Source organism: Pelophylax lessonae (assembly GCF_965119305.1).
Source record: "Pelophylax lessonae genome assembly, chromosome: 2".
Taxonomy (NCBI): domain Eukaryota; kingdom Metazoa; phylum Chordata; class Amphibia; order Anura; family Ranidae; genus Pelophylax; species Pelophylax lessonae.
In genome coordinates, this window is record NC_138769.1 from 672999120 (window position 1) to 673016216 (window position 17097).

Here is a 17097-nt window from a genome sequence, read left to right on the forward strand (position 1 = left end):
CATGTGAGTGTGTATACCTCGTGTGGTTACTGTGGAAGAACTGAGCTGCATTTCCAATAAACTTATGATGTGGACACTTTGTTATTGGCTTTGTAGATAAACCATTTGTATCCAAGTTACTGCTGAATCAAATAACACCTTCTACGGAAGTCAGAGAAAAAGATGTAGCCCTAGAAATCTTTGCCAGCCCTCCCCATCCCTTCAAATGACATTGCTAAAGAATGCAATAGGCACAGAGAAGCCTCCACTGTCTGTATTGACATAGCCTCATTAGACACTAACTGCCTTCCTTCCTACAGACAGATGCATTATCCTCCTGGTTTACTGCAGAAGAAATAGCAAACAGACATTCTCATGTAGCTTATATGTTGCATGTGTGGCTATTATACCTAATCATTACCTGCATAGTTAAGGCCTGAATGATCTGGTGGCACATCATTGAAATTAAAGGTACCCAATTCACATGATGTGACAGTCACTCGATCTAGCTATTTTTAGTCACATTACACAAAAGGCCTCTGTATATGACCCCCCCTGTAGATACCATAAGCTTAGGATTTTGTAGAAGAAATTGTAATTGAAAAGTTTAGAAGACCTTGTTCAGGTCCTCTTATATTCTGCCTGATAAACTCACTCTGGAAATGTATGCATTATGTCTTTCACCCTTCATCTCCTTTCTGCATAGGTTAATTATGACTTATCCCTTCTTGGCATGACCAATGGATCTAGTGTCTAGGGGAACACTTAATGTATGGACCATTTGCTTTAGAGTATTTAATATAAAGATCATTTTATAAATTAGACCATCCAAGGACCCCAAACCCTTCTGCAGATGCCAACAAACAGAACATTTAGCTGATTTCTATTTTATTAATTTATTTTGAGGTTTCCAGAAAGATCAGAGTGATTTACTTTTCCAGGTCCATTAACCTACATCAATGTAATTTTAGTATAGTTAATGTATTGGAAAGGTAAAGTAGTACTACCACTGGGTCTCCCCCTTCTGCAGAAGGCTAAGGTAGACTTGAAGGTGGCAAGGAGCAATGTTAAGAACTGTCACCATCTGAGCCTTAGAAAGACAAAAAAAAGAAAAAGTCAGCTGGCAGCATTTGGTCAGTTTTTGGCGGACTCACCCTCTTTAAAGGTTTCTTTTTATAATTGTTATTACAGTATTAGCTATATTTTGACTAAACTGCACTGGTCTGAGGTCTATTCATCATGTTCTGCCCATCCTGTGAGCTATGATTTGTTTCAGCCTTACAGGAATTATTTTATGAACTGAAATAAGATACACATAACATGGTTGGTAGCGATATACGAGTGTTCTTCAACTGCACTTTTTTTAAACTCTTTTTAATAAGAAAAAGTTCAGAAACTTTTTGAAGACCTCTCGTATTAAATATTTCATGATTATTTGACATCAAATACAGTGCGATACAAAAGCAGCACATCTACCACTTTATTGTCAATGTATTCTAAACTAAGTGAGGCTGCAACAAAATATAAGGACCATTACATTCCAAGGAGGAATTCTTGCTGTGGTCATTTAAATTTCCAGGCACTGACCATCTCAGCCTTACCCAACCTCGTCCCTAAAGCTAAAATTGCACATTATAAAGTGATCCAAATCACTCCTCTACGTTAGAGATCAAAGACTTTACTATGAGGACAAGCACAGACAGTGGAAATATGACTATTTCCTTTGCCATATCAATATTATGTTGCTGTTCACCACTAAACAGAAGAAAATCCTGAACAAATTGAATGCGTAATCTTTCATATACTTGGTGTTTTACATAACAAGGATATGGTATTACTGATTATGAGCCTTAGAAATGCAACAGATTACTTAGCACCCATTGTGTACCAGAAGCCAGTGCTGTTCTGGTCTCACATTCTGGAGTTAGGGTCATATCAGACTGACAATTTCCTGAATCACTAAAATTCTGATTGGACTATCACTAGTAGAAGGTGCTTCACCACTGCACAGTGGCCAAAGAGGTAGCGACATATCACCAGTTCAAGCAAGAAGGAAGTGACTCCGCTTGATAACGTCCCATGAATTTTAGCAATTCTGTTACTTGCAAAGTGCGCCAGTGACAGAACTGCCTAGCTGACATGAGCCCCATCTATTTATTCAAAGTTCTTGCAGAACAAGTAAAAAAAGATACAGTACATCACTCTGAAGGTGTTGTAATACAGTTCTTGGATATATGGTCTTACATGTCATAGATAGCTGTGCTCCGTTGCAATAGGTGTATGGAAACTGTAATACCTGCCAAAATATTTAGAATTCTGTTAAGTCAGTCTTGTGATGCAGGCACCTCGACTACTCATCTGCAATATAGATTGCAAGGAGGTCCATCACCTGTGTATGTGTTCAGAGTTAAGGATTTCAAAGGTGTATTTAGATTTTCTTCCATTTCAGCTTTAAAAATGCAGGAAATATTTGAGTGAACACAGTACAATTGATATATATTTTATATCTGCATGGAGGTCAGCCAAAATAAATTCATTCTAGTGTTTGATATAAATGTCAATCATTCAATTGTTTATAATATTCTATATGGCAGACTTCACTCCTTTGCATTGCGGTAGTCCGCACAAGTTACCATAACGGTGTGTAGTGTGTTACCAAGAAAGGATCAGAGGTGCACTAGCATGCGTTAACAGCCAACTTATTGTTAACACACTCCACAGGTGTGAGGCTAGCCATTTGCCCCATACACACTATGAGAAAATCAGGTGAACGATCGGCCGGTTTTTGTCTATGTTTAACAGCAAGTCGGAACTGAGGATAGGAATAATACATGAAAATTCTCGTACAACAAAGGTTTTTTTTTTGTGATTTGTTGCTTCTGATCATGCGCAGTCTTTCGAATCTGATATTTCTCGGACGAAAATCATATGAAAACGGTACATATTAAAACAAAGAAATTTCAAAGTTTGTGCCTTCGGAAATTTTCTTTTGGAAGGTCAGAATCGGCTGTTGAAAGTTGTGTACACGCTATCAGAAAATCGTACGATCGTGCCTTGGACTAAAATGTTCTTATAGTGTGTACGGTTCCTAACTATTTTCTGGTTTACCAAATACACATAGCAATGTGTTTTAATTAAATACCAGGTTAAAGTGGTATTAAAGTGGTTTAAGGGGTTTTGGGGAGGATACTACAAGCTGTCCCCGGGTACAAACAACATAGGCTCTGTAGGTTTGTTCTTAAGTTGAGTTTGTTTGTAAGTCAGAACATGTACATTTTTTAGGTGTAGCTCACGCCAATAAATTTTTTTTTTTACATTTTTTGGATGGCATAGGGAATGTTTAACACCCCTGTAACATTTGTTTTGCTGTCTGTGCCCCTGTTCAGGTTTTCACCTCCACTTTCTGTCCTTATGATAATTGTTTTTTGAAAATTTTGGGTTGTTGTGGAAACCAGGATTGGTGATAAAGCTTCAGTGGAGACAACATTTTCCATGATAACTATTCCTGGAGTTTATTTCCCTGCCTAGGGGGAGATTTCCTCTAATTTCCTGTTGTCTCCTTCCGTTTGTAATTAGGAGAGGTTTGTAGGTTGGATGTTTCTAACCCGGGGATCGCCTATATTTGGAAGGATTAGAACCTTTCCCAGGTTTTTTTTTAACTATGTCTGACCTTAAGCTTTACTTCATGTCTCAGAGACAAAATAAGGGACTATTTGGATAGACTTTGGGCTTGTGTCAGTGGGAAAATGCATCTTATGTTCAGGGACATTCTGCTTGCATTTCAGATCAGTTTGAGACACTTCTAACATCTATAGCAGTTTATTGGCAGTTGCATTTGACCTCCTTCCAAGCTAACCTGATTCAAGCTGCTTTTGCCTTCTCATTAACTTGAATGCATTGGGAAGAAGTAGTTTTCATATGTCTGTTGACACAGTCCCTAAGTAAAGGGAGGGGGTGGAGGCAAATCAGCTTTGACATTAGGCATTTGGAAAAGCTGTCTACTTTGGGAGATTTCACCTTACTTCTTGTCCGGGTGACAACCTTCCCCTTCCCTTTCTAGCATCACCAGAACAGGATGTGAGGGTTAATCCTTCAAACAAAGACTCAGAAAGCAATATAAACCCCTAGCCCTTCCTTTCTCCATCCATAGCTAAAAAGACGTTTTACTTGTTTTTGGGAATACGGTGGGTTACATAGGGTTACATTAGGATAGCAAAAGACCAAAGTCCATCAAGAGGTATTTATTCTAACACGGCTGACAATTTTTCCTCTCAGGCATAAATAAAAATCTTTTTGATCCAATCAGTAGAAGTCACAATTAGTGCCTGGTCCAATCACTGATGAATTCTGCTAATGTGCCAATGTTAGATATATTCTTTTATTGTAAATATTCACACCAAAGTTGGAAGGTTGACTATATGCCGAGTTAGAATTCTGCATAGCCCACATAGGCCATGATTTAGCTTGGCATGTCTGCCAGTGTTCCAAAAGGGGTCGCACTAGTCAGTTGGTCAAAAGGAAGAAGGCATAAATATTTATAACTTGTTGGCTATATAAATGCAAGCAGTAGAATTAGATAAATATTGTAAATTGCCAAGTTGATTTTTTTTTTTGGTTAACAATAAATGGGTTATTGGAAAAAATCAAGAGATGTTATATAACTGGTTTGGGGATCTTATGGCGCTTTTCCACTGCATGGAACCGAACGGTTCGGCTCGCTTTTGTGCTTTTCCATTGCTGGTACCGCATGGTACGGTGTCGGAACGGTTTGGTACGGTACGGTACAGTGGCGCTTTTCCACTGCATGGAACCAAACGGTACGGCTCTCAAAAACAGTACCACCTCGATTGTGGTTCCAAGAGGTACCATACCCGGTACCATATCCCACAATCCTTTGCATGCAGTCACTACTAGCTACTGATTGGTCAGAGAATCATTGTTATCCCACCCACTTAACTTTAGTACTACTTTAGTGGAAAAGCAAACTATACCGTACCGTACCGAACCGTTCCAACACCGTACCATGCGGTACCAGCAGTGGAAAGCAAACCGGGCCAAGCAGGGCCGAGTAGAGCCGAGTAGAGCCGAGTAGAGCCGAGTAGAGCCGAGCCGGTACTTGCAGTGGAAAAGCGCCAATATTCACTTGTAGGACAGTTATGGGTATTACATCTCCTCAACTGGAAAACCATCACCTACAATGTGTCTCAAATTCTCAATGCAGTAATTCTGAATTCATAAATACTGATCCATAAAAGAAACTTGATTGATTGCTCTGTTATTATGCCTTGGTCTAGAATCTTTCGCTTGTCCATTCTCAGCCAGTGTTTGAACGATCCACATGACTACCGTATGTCCTACACACTAAAACCCTCTATGAAGGGACTTGACACAGGATGGGAGGAAGCTTTGATGAGAGCCTCTGTATTTTTAAAGTCTTATAAATATTTTGTATTACCTCTTCAATATGTTTTACATGTTTTTTAGAATGACTACAAAAAATTGTCTATGCAATGCAAGGACTTTGTTGTTGGGCTTCTTGATTTGTGCAGAAACACCGAGGAGGTGGAAGCCATTTTAAATGGTGATGTAGACTTGAACTGCAGCAGCACAGACGCTAACGGCCGGCCCAGCCTCTGTCGCTTAAAACTCGCTATAAAGTACGAGGTTAAAAAGGTAGGTGTAAAATGTAACTGCGTGTAAGTATTGATAGTTACTGTTAAAAGAATTCCCACATCAAACAAAGAAAGCCATTAAAACTGCCAGGCTGCTGAACAGGACTAAAACTTTAATTCCCACACTCTTCTTCTGCACCTCTTTGCCATTGTAGCTAAATTCTAATCAGAGCCAAAGTTCAATCATCACCCACTCTCGGAAATCACTTCAGTTTCACCCTAAGGCCCTGTTCACATCTAAATGATTTGAAGCGTGATTTTAAGATTCATTATATTCAGTGGTGCTTGTTCACACATAAGTGTAGTGTTGCTTAAAGCTTCTTGCTCATAAATGTACATGAGCTTTTCTTTTGGGGAGATTTGTATGTTCTGGCACCAATAGACTTCAATGGGAGCACCTGAAAAACATGCTCAAGCCAGAAACAGATGAAAAAATGCCTGTATAAACGTTCAGTAAACACCCAAAAAACAGCCAAAGGCACTCAACTCAAGTGTGAATGAGAATAAGGCCTAACACACTGAAGTGGGGGGCAAAATGCAGAATAATATGACAAGAGGCTGCAGTTACACCAACAATCTTTATTTTAAGGCTGCTGACTGCTGAATTTAGATCAAAGGATGAACAGGCCCATTTGAGACCCAAGTGAAGTGAGTTCAAATGAAGCTAAATTCCAGGTATACTAATTTCTTGCATAGCAACATTAGTCCAGCTTGGACCAATGTAAAGGTTCAAGTGTCATAGCAGGCAGTGAAAGCTGGAAATCACTGTAGCAGGCACTGCGACAACTGTGGTCATCAAGAATTCCAGGTTCCTTGCTGAGCGGCTGCTCTGCTGCTTAGTGAACACTGAAGGTCACCCTTTAGGCAGCATTCAGAAGACACTCAACATTTTCACAAGGAAGGCCTCTGATAGGATGAGCTGAGGAGGCAGGGTGGTGATGTCATGATCTTCACCTTGTCCAATCAGAGAATGCTTTGCCCCTATCAACTTATCTGGTGTGTGATTTTAAGAAGGAACTTCGGTCCTGTTTCAAAAAATTAAACAAACCCAGTCCAGTAGGAGTCCAGTAGCGTCTTCACTGGAGGATAACCCTTGGTTGGGCTTTGGATCCCCGATACCACCATCCTAAATGTGGGAGCCGGCTGTAACTTCCTGTAGCCTCACAACTGGCTCCCCACCGTGTATGTACAAGATTGTATGCCTCTTTCAGACTGGTCTTGCAGCCTCCTGGGACATGTGAAATGTTCCAGGAGGTTGCAGGCAGGCTGGGGAAGAGGGGGAGCAGGCAGGCCAAGTTGATACATCCTGATATTGCCCTGTAGTGGGAGTAGGTACCTCTCAGAAAAATGTACCCAAGCCCAGAAAAAAACAAAACACAAATTGTATTAGAGTAAGTGGGGAGGATGAGTGGAACTTTCACTTTTAAATGAAGTTCCACTTTACTTAGGTAAACATGATGGCTGGAATCTGATGGAAACAGGCAAAATATTGTGTTGTTTGCATTTCTTTATAAACTGTGTATTGTAACATGTGTAGCACCCTTGTCCTAAACAGGGCTGCTAATAAATTTAGCTGTGCTAGGTGGTAGCTAGCCTGGCTAATTTGTAGTCTTTGTGGTCATTAGATTTTCCTTCTAAGCCTGGTTTAGCTGTGGTTTCTCCCTTTTGTCATTAGGTGGCACTGTTACCTTTGGCATTAGTGTGATGAATTACAGTAGGTCTAGGTTAAGGATATGTATACTTTTCTCAGCCAATAATACTGGTCGCTGAGCATGCTGGGAGAAGGTATTTATTTGGAGGAAGTCAGGTGATACTGGTCCTTTTCACCAAGGCTACGGTCTGGGTTGGTGTGGGAGGAACATCTGCTGCTGGGTAGGCCTGAAGCCTGAGGCCTAGACATGTGCTCAGGGCTCTGCAAGGGAGAGCCTGCTCACTATTTGGAAGCATGTAGGAAAGCATGGAGACCTGAGATGAAGTACCAGAGGTTACTCTGCCATGAACGGGGGAACCATGGAGAGCCTGGGAAAGCATCAAGATGGAATCATCCAGAGAGTTCCCGCACCTTCCGTGCGTTGAATACTGTTTCTATAGCAGGCAGCTTATGCTACTAAGTACAGATTGCTGGTTCCAGCTTAAAGGCTCTTTTCTGGACTGCTGTCTACCTATTTTGTCTAAGGAGTGTGCCAATCTGCTGTTTTTGACTAAGGGTGTCCTGTGCCCTACCCCTCTCTCCCACATTTGTCCTGTTGTGAGAAATAAACTTCTCTCTGTTTAACCACTTCAGCTCCAGAAGCTTTTACTCCCTTAATGACCAGGCCATTTTTTGCGATTAGGCACTGCGTTACTTTAATGGAAAATTGCGCTGTCGTGCGACGCTGTACCCAAATACAATTGATGTCCTTTTATTCCCCACAAATAGAGCTTTCTTTTGGTGGTATTTGATCACCTCTGTGGTTTTTTAGATTTTGCGCTATATGCGTCAATTTTGAAAAAAACACCATATTTTTTACTTTCTGCTATAAAACATTCCTAATAATGTTTTTTTTTTAAATTACATTTTTTTTATCAGTTTAGGCCAATTTGTATTCTGCTACATATTTTTGGTAAAAAAAAATCCCAAAAAGTGTATTTTAATTGGTTTGCGCAAAAGTTATAGCGTTTACAAACTACGGGATAGATTTTTGGACTTTTTAATTTTTTTTTTTTTAGTAATAGCGGTGATCAGCGATTTTTAGTGGGACTGCGACATTGCGGCGGACAGATCGGACCCCTAACTGACATTTTTTACACTTTTTGGGGACCAGTGACACTAATACAGTAATCAGTGCTAAATAATATGCACTGTTACTGTATAAATGACACTGGCAGGGAAGGGGTTAATACTGGGGGTGATCAAAGGGGTTAAATGTATGCCTAAAGTGCTTACTCACTGTGGGGGGTTCTGTGACAGGCACATATAGATCGGGGTTTTACTGCTGATCTCTCCCTGCCTGTCTGACAGAAGATCCGCCTGCTTTGTTTACATAAGCAGGCGGGTCTTCTCTCGGTTTCTCATACCGCGGCCCACCTCACGCTGTGTCTAGACACAGTGGGAGCACGGCTCCGGCGGGGCGCGCGCACCGCCAAAAACCACGTGCAAGAAGTCACGTAGATTTACGTGACTGAGCGCAGCCGAGCCGCCCTGCCGCAGTAATACTACGGCGGGCGGTCGGCAAGTGGTTAATCATAAAAGTGACTGCCGCCCATCTTTCTATCTTGTAAACCACCCACCATACCTAGTAACCTGCACCCTAAGGAGGAATGTCAGCCATCTCTATCTCTGGGGGTCACCACCAGGCCTCTGGACGTTGGGGGGGGGGGGGGGGGCGCTACATGTGTATAAGTAATATTTTGGTATTCAAAACACAAGCGCAATGCAATTTAAAAAAGAAAACACACACATATGTATATTTCTAAAAAAATGCATGTTTTTTTATGGGATCACCATGTTTATTCATGTGAGAATTCTTAAAATTAGAACGTGTGGCCCTAAGTGAGTTGTAATGGTAAGTTTTGACGTGTGAATGTAGTGTCCTTGTGCTCTGACTTACAATGACAGAAGTAGAGTGGGCACAGTGTGATGGCACCTTTACACTCCACCTTTCATTGTCACTTGCCCCAGGCTCACTGTAGCACATGTAATATCTAATTAACACAGCTTGATGTCTGTTTATATACTGGGTTGTAAAGAAGTAAAAACTGCAGAATATACTTTTACTTGTTTCTTCTTTTAAGTTTGTAGCTCATCCGAACTGTCAGCAGCAACTTTTATCAATCTGGTACGAAAATATTTCAGGACTGCGACAGCAAACCACAGCTGTAAAATTTCTGGTTGTTCTGGCTGTGGCGGTTGGGCTCCCTTTTCTTGCCATGGTTTACTGGTTTGCTCCATGCAGCAAGGTAAGGCAATTACTGCGTTGTTTTTAGATTTTAATATTGCGATAAAGATTAAAGAAAATGTTATCCAACATTTCATATTCCTGATATGTGTCTGCTGTACCATGTACTTGTATGAAAAAGTATCCAGTTCTCTTTGCATTGCTTCCTTTGTGTGAAATATCTGGTGCTCTTGCCAGTCCCCCTGCTTTCCTGTTTCAAACTGACCACATTAGGCATAGAAGAACATCCATCCCAGACTTCAGTTTTCTACCCTGCTAGGAGCACAACCTGCCTGTCCTCCAATTGTCAGCCTTGTGCTGACACGCCCCCCCCCCTATACAGCTATTCACTGGGAAGATCAGTATGCTGCTGTTTCAACACCCCCAGCTATCTAAGCCTCTTATGCACACGAGAACAGAGATTATGTGATCACTTCTTTAAAAAACATAAAAAAATAGGTATTTATAAAGTTTTTTAAATACACACAAATGTTTTGCCTTTCATGTCTGGTTTAACAGCCCATTCAGACTGGCGCGACACGACTTTGTGGAGCGACCTGTGAAGTCGTGGTGCACAGCGTGCACCGCGAATTCGGCGCGACTTGCTTGGACTTCATATAATTGAAGTCAATGCAAGTCACCTCCAGGTCACCCCAAAGTAGTACAGGACCCTTTTTCTAAGTCAGAGTGACTTGTGTTGCTCCTATTAGAACGGGTCCTGTACTACTCAATGGCGAGCGACCGACCGCGACTTTTCAGGGGTTCAGGGGTTTGAAAAAGTTTCTTGTTGAATACTCCCTTTTAAGGCCAGGTTCACATATGTGCGGCCGTGGTTCCCAGCGTGGGGTCCAGTGCATCCCTGTTCACCAGTTCAGGTGTGAATCAGGCCCAATCCAATTCGCACATGCAGTATCTCACAAAAGTAAGTACACCTCTCACATTTTTGTAAATATTTTATTATACCTTTTCATGTGACAATAGTAAAGAAATTACACTTTGCTACAATGAAAAGTAGTGAGTGTACAGCTTTTATAACAGAGTAAATTTGCTGTCCCCTCAAAATAACTCAACACACAGCCATTAATGTCTAAACCGCTGCCAACAAAAGTGAGTACACCCCTCAGTGAAAATGTCCAAATTGGGCCCAATTAGCCATTTTCCCTCCCCAGCAAATTTACACTGTTATCTAAGCTGTACACTCATTACTTTACATTGTAGCAAAGTGTCATTTCTTCAGTGCTGTCACATAAAAAAGATATAATAAAATATTTACAAAAATGTGAGGGGTGTACTCACTTTTGTGAGATACTGTATGTGAACCAGGCCAAGAGTCCTTCCTACAGCTGCTGTTGAAAATAAATCCATGAATCTACCATGAATCCATGGTGAGATGAGCTAAAATGAACTAAATTGCACTCCACTGAACCAATGCAAACTTGTAGAATGATTAGGTACTCTCTTGCCAAGCTGAAAAATGTAAAAAAGTAAGACCTGCAAAAGTAAAGCATTTATATTTACTCTCCTGTGGCTTGTTTCTCCGGTCTTCACTTTGTACAAGATATGCAGCCAACTGAAGAATTTGCACATTCAGTACCTCCAGGTGTGCAGGATGCCGGGTCTTCTACAGAGTGCTGTACTTCCTTCTGCTGGCTCCCATGTTACTACTAAGTAATGACATAGGGGTCAGAGGAAGGATATACAGTACATGGTGGGGGACGCAGACATCTAAAATTCTCAAAAGTGCTGAAATTAAAAAATCTTTAGGAAACTGCTCTTAAACAGAATTAAATCGGAACTTTAGCCTCACATTCAGCCTTGCACAGTAGTGCAGGGTCCTCTCATGGGCTGAAGGAGCTTTCTCCGATTTACTGCACACCGAGTTTCTTACAATGTGCACTAGAAACTCCAGCAGATCGTCATTTACTGGTTGGAGGAAGTCCAGCCTCATCTAGCTTATTTCCTCCCAAGTCTGACAGTCCTCGGCCTGCTCCTTCCATTCATTTCTTTTCATTTTGGAGACTCGGCATCACATGTAAACTCTACTTTGGGTGGTCTGCATGTAATTACAGTTTGCACAGGAATGCCTGTTCCTCTAGACCAAGGGTGGGGAACCTTTTTTCTGCCAAGGGCCATTTGGGTATTTATAAAATCATTCGGGGGCCGTACAAAATTATCAACTTAAAAATGTGCCTATTATATTTGGTCAAACATTTAACTCACCCCTAATGTGATGGCTGCAACTGCTTCTCTTTGGTGAGGTATGTGATGTTAGCTGGTATTGATGATGTTGCTACTCTCAACTGGTTTTCCAGGTTTACGTCGGTCAGTCTGGAGTGCAGTCGACTCTTTGTGATGATAAATTTTGAAAATAACTGCTGGCGGGTACTGCTGGTGGGTACAGCTGGCTGGTACTGCTGGTGGGTACTGCTGGCTCAGGCTGGTACTGCTGACTCAGGCTGGTACTGTGCTGTAGGTACTGCTGGCTGGTAATACTGTGGTACTGCTGGCTCAGGCTGGTACTGCTGGCTGGTACTGTGGGCACTGCTGGCTCAGGCTGGTACTACTGGCTAGTACTGCTGGCTGGTACTGCTGTGGGTACTGCTGGCTCAGGCTGGTACTGCTGGCTGGTACTGCTGTGGGTACTGCTGGCTGGTATTGCTGTGGGTACTGCTGGCTCAGGCTTGTACTGCTGGCTGGTACTGTGCTGTGGGTACTGCTAGCTGGTACTGCTGTGGGTACTGCTGGCTGGTACTGTTGTGGGTACTGCTGATTCTGCTGTGGGTACTGCTGGCTCTGGCTGGTACTGCTGGTTCTGCTGTGGGTACTGCTGGCTCTGGCTGGTACTGCTGTGGGTACTTCTGGCTCTGGCTGGTACTGCTGTGGGCACTTCTGGTTCTGGCTGGTACTGTTGAGTACTGCTGGCTCTGGCCTGTAGTGTTGTGAGTACTGCTGGCTGTGACTGGTACCGCTGTGGGTACTGCTGATTCTGGCTGGTACTGCTGTGGGTACTGCTGGCTCTGGCTGTTACTGCAGTGTATGCTGCTGGCGGGAAAAGCGCTGGAGGAAGAGGCGATGTTTCCTGTATTGGTCACAGGCGCATTTGATATCACTCCGTCTGTGACTCACTCAGACTGTCAGAACGGAGAAGGAACTATACAGGAAGCATCAGCTCCGTTATGACAGATCAGCTGAGAGACACAGACTCAGCTGCACGGGGGGCCAGACCAAATGACTTCAAGGGCCGCATACGGCCCCGGGGCCGTAGGTTCCCCACCAGACTGATATATACTCATAAAGGCATTTTAATGTTTACATAATGTTTCCTAAGATATAAAACAAAATAAAGCAAGGCTCTGTTAAAATGTACCCAAAAAATTGTAGGGAGATATATAAAATGTGTGTATATTGTCATGTGAACACTCCACATACATTTCTACCAAGTGTTAAATTTGTATTTATGCCATATAGTGTTACAACATCAACCAAAGATAGTGAGAAAAATAGAAAAAAAAAATTATTTGTGCACATTAAAGCTACAGATAAATTATGACTATGAATTTTGTGCCAAAATATTGCAAACTAAGTCCATTGTACTTTCAATTAGTCCCTTAATCCCGTCCACCATATTAAGAGTAGATAATCTTCAAACAAGCTTGTCCCCACCCCCCCCCCCCCCCCCCACAACCAGTGCTTCAGCACGTGTATTAGAGTGAATGTACTCACCAGAACTCTATGGTCAAAACAGCCTTTTTGGTGCACCAGTAAGACCAGATGTGGAAATCAATTTTTCTCCTGCAATATCAGTATACTCCTCCAATGCACATATTCTCCCGTCAAATGGTCAAGGGCCAAAAAATAAATAACAAAGTATCCCAAATAAAATGCGCTTACATTAAAAAGTGCCCAGATCGGCACAGCTCGATCAGCCCGTTTGCATCTGCAATCAGTTAGCTCCAATATCCACCATATAGTATAACCGCACCGATGTTACATTCCAGGTGCTGGCGTGTGTTTCACCTCACCCGGATGTGGCGTCACCTGTTAACCAGGACAGCAGGTATGGACCTGACCTCTATGCATTTCGCCAGAAGGCGTCATCAGGAAGTCATCGGGGACTTCCTAGGCCCCCAAGAAGTTTTGGAACTACATTTCCCATGATGCTCAACTACACTGCAGAGTGCATGAGAATCATGGGAAATGTAGTTCCAAAACATCTAGGGTGCCAAGGTTCACCATCGCTGTCCTAGGCTCTAAGATAACTATATACAGCGCCCCGGAATAAAAACCTACACAATCCCTATCTTAATTAGGTGCAGAACCTGCCAGTTTCAATTTCAGAAACTGAAACAGGCCTATCTTTGTTGTAAGGCTTTTGGCGTTTTTTTTGCTAAACTCCATAAAAGCCTATGAGTCCAAGGACACACAGGCTTTTAGGATCGTTTAGGAGCTGCTATGGTTAGGGGAGGCTCAACCTCGCTCAACTCCCCTCTCCTCAACAAGGAATAATCGCATTCAGGACAGGAACGTTTTGACCACGGATGCAAAATGCGACAAAATCATGGTAAAATTGTGGCACTATTTTGCCAAGTTTTGCGTTTTCCTGCGGCCGGCAGTTATAATAGGCTATGTGTACATGAAGCCTTAATGTGATGCACGCCACTCACTCCAATTTTCTGTGCTCCATAAGAATGCCACAGGAAGTTTTGTTAACTCCTATCATTGTATCCCACCCCCGAGGTCCAACTTAATCAAATATGATTCATAAAAGTGAGACCTGTAAACATCCCTCTCAGTCTCTTACTTTTGGTCTGTTATTTGCCATAACTATTGGTATTGTTAGCCATATAGCCCCCCCCCCCCTCCTTATTTTCAGCTCTTATTGACTGTTGTTACTGATAGTTGTCTGGATAAACAGAGAGGGAGAAAGTGGGGATGAGATTCCTCAAGGGCATGAATGCTGGGGGTTGTAATGCACAGAATGCTACTTCCTGTGTACTTATTCTTTCAGTATTCCTGTAAGTGGCCACCATTTTGGTTGATTTGGCAGTTAAACTATATCTAAAACCAAAACTTTATTTCTTTTTTGGATAGAGTAGGAGAGGGTTTAAAACTTCTCTAAACTTTTTTGAGATACTTTTTTGTATCTCATTAGGGAGACTTCCTGTCCTGTAGACTAAACAGGAAGTTTGAGGACCATTCCACAGTTTACCATAGCATGCAGGTGGACCTGCGCTGATTTGCTATGACCATTCTACATTGGGACTGGGGATGGGCATGGGTTTGGCCTCAACTTGAGTTCTGTTATTCTGTCATTGACCTAATATGTCAACATGGCCATATTTGGTAAATGACTTTGCCAATATATGGCCATATTAGGTCAATTATGTCACAAGCATCTCCACCTCTTTGTTACGTGGAGATGCAGGAGCTAATTGGGTGGGAGTGACAGCTCGATTCCGGGTTCGGTCCAATGCTCATCCATATTGTTGATCATTGCCTCTGCGAATGCAGATCTCCTGCCCATCATACTAATCCAGTTGCTTCAGTGCTGACTATAGACCAAGTACACAGATCAGGAGTTACAACTTCTTCTGGATCAGTGATTCAGGGAGAACTAAAGCCAAAGCTAGACAAACAATTAGTGTTTTTAGGGCAGCATACATTTTCCTTTCATGGCAGGTTACTTTAAATAAAATCCCATCTCCATGAATATTATAATCCTGATGGTATTTAACATGCAGCCTTAATAGGAGCCAGGTGGCAGCGTGATTACTGCAGGTGAAAATATGTATCTTTACTTTTTTAATTTGCATGTAAATAAATCTCTGATTTTTCAATAGCTCTCAGGATCTAACTACCCCGGCTAACATCCTCAAGGTTGCCATGGAAATTAGCTTGCTAGGGGAAAGCCAGACTACAGCCACTTTATATTAGCCCTGTATCATGTAAGGTTATTAGTAGAAATGAGCAAACCAATTTGTATCAAAGGTCTTCACATATCTGCACTCTTATGCAACAAACAAGAAAAGATTTTTAGGGTGCTTAATCACTTGCATACCAGGCCTATTCTGGCACTCTTCCCCTACATGTAAAAATCATAATTTTTTTGCTAGAAAATGACTCAGAACCCCCAAACATTATATCTGTGTTTTTTTTTTTTTTTTTTTAAGCAGAGACCCTAGGGAATAAAATGGCGGTCGTTGCAACTTTTTATGTCACACGGTATTTGCGCAGCAATTTTTTAAACACAGAGACAGGTCAGAGCTGCACACAGTACTGGGACAAGGCCATCTGGAGCCCAGGGAAAACATGCCAAACTGCCCCCCCCCCCCCAAGATGAATAAGCATATGTCAGCAAAAATCCCCCTACAAAATCACTGAGCACTAATCTGCATGCTTACCCCCCTGCAGAAATCCCCCTTCTCAGCACGAATCTTAGCCCCCAAATCCCCACAGCACAAATACCCCCCCAAAAAAAATCACCTCCTAGTCAGTGGCGGCTGACTAATCTACATGCGGGGCGCCAGACGCGTGGAGTTCAATTGGGCTTATTTTTTCTGAAGCACGTGATTAGAGCCAGAGGCTCTAATAGGCTTCAGAAAAGGGTGGGCCCGGGGCGCAGAGCGGGTCGGATCGGCTTCAAAAAAGCTATGTATAGCGATTTGTTCTTTACAGGGCTAGATAGGTTAGTGTTAGATCGTGGATGTCTGTAGTTGTAGCAATTTTAGTGTTAGGGTAGACTTATCTTTTAAGGTTTCAGCAAAAGCTAATAAATAATAAAATAAAATAAGAGTAAACTTTCCACACTGTCCCTGGCTTCTGGTCAGCTCACTAACCCAGCACCTGAAGGAGATGTGAACTCTGAGAACAAGCACATCCCTGTCCACTCATACAGCATAGCAAACAAGGAGGAGGAGGTAGGCTCCTTCAGTCCTCCACCACAGAGCCAGAGCAAAGAAAGTTACAGCTGGAGGATGAAAGTCATCCTGATCTCTTTCCAAATGACCTATGGCAACAATGTATCAACTCAATGTGCAGGCACCCTCAGCATGGGACAAAACATGTCGGGACATTTTATTAAAATCTGTGAGTGTCCCGGTGAATCCGTCACAGTTGGCAACTATGAGATTGGGGTAGAATTATTATCTATATTGAAAAAGTGAAAAAAAAAAAAAATATGTTAATGCACCACAACAGAGCACATAAGTCAAAATGCATCTACATATAAGAAGAATAGAGAGAAAAGAAGAGGAGAATAAAAAGAGTGTGTGGGGGGGCAGGGCCGGATTAAGAGCATCATGGGCTTGGTGCTGAGGATTTTGAAGGGCCTTAAGGGCCGTGCCTTGGCATGCACCCAGAGGAGGAAGGGTGCAGCCATGCATGCCTAATTCCACATGGGATGCTATCTATGAAGCCCATAAACACATCCATGCATCGGCAACTGTCCCTCCTTGTCCGGCCTTCGTGCTGTGTGGGGAGGTTCTGAGGGAGCTGCCTGGGGAAGCGAGCATAGAAGCCAGACTTCTGTG

General features: G+C 42.4%; 1 protein-coding gene across 1 annotated transcript in view; it reads left to right on the forward strand.

Annotated features, from left to right (window-relative positions):
- TRPC6 (transient receptor potential cation channel subfamily C member 6) overlaps positions 1 to 17097 on the forward strand; it is a 376611-nt gene that overhangs the window by 237939 nt on the left and 121575 nt on the right. The window contains exons 3-4 of the mRNA XM_082244685.1: positions 5464 to 5652; positions 9426 to 9590. Coding sequence (XP_082100811.1) covers positions 5464 to 5652; positions 9426 to 9590 — 354 coding nt within the window. The remainder of the gene's footprint in view (positions 1 to 5463; positions 5653 to 9425; positions 9591 to 17097) is intronic.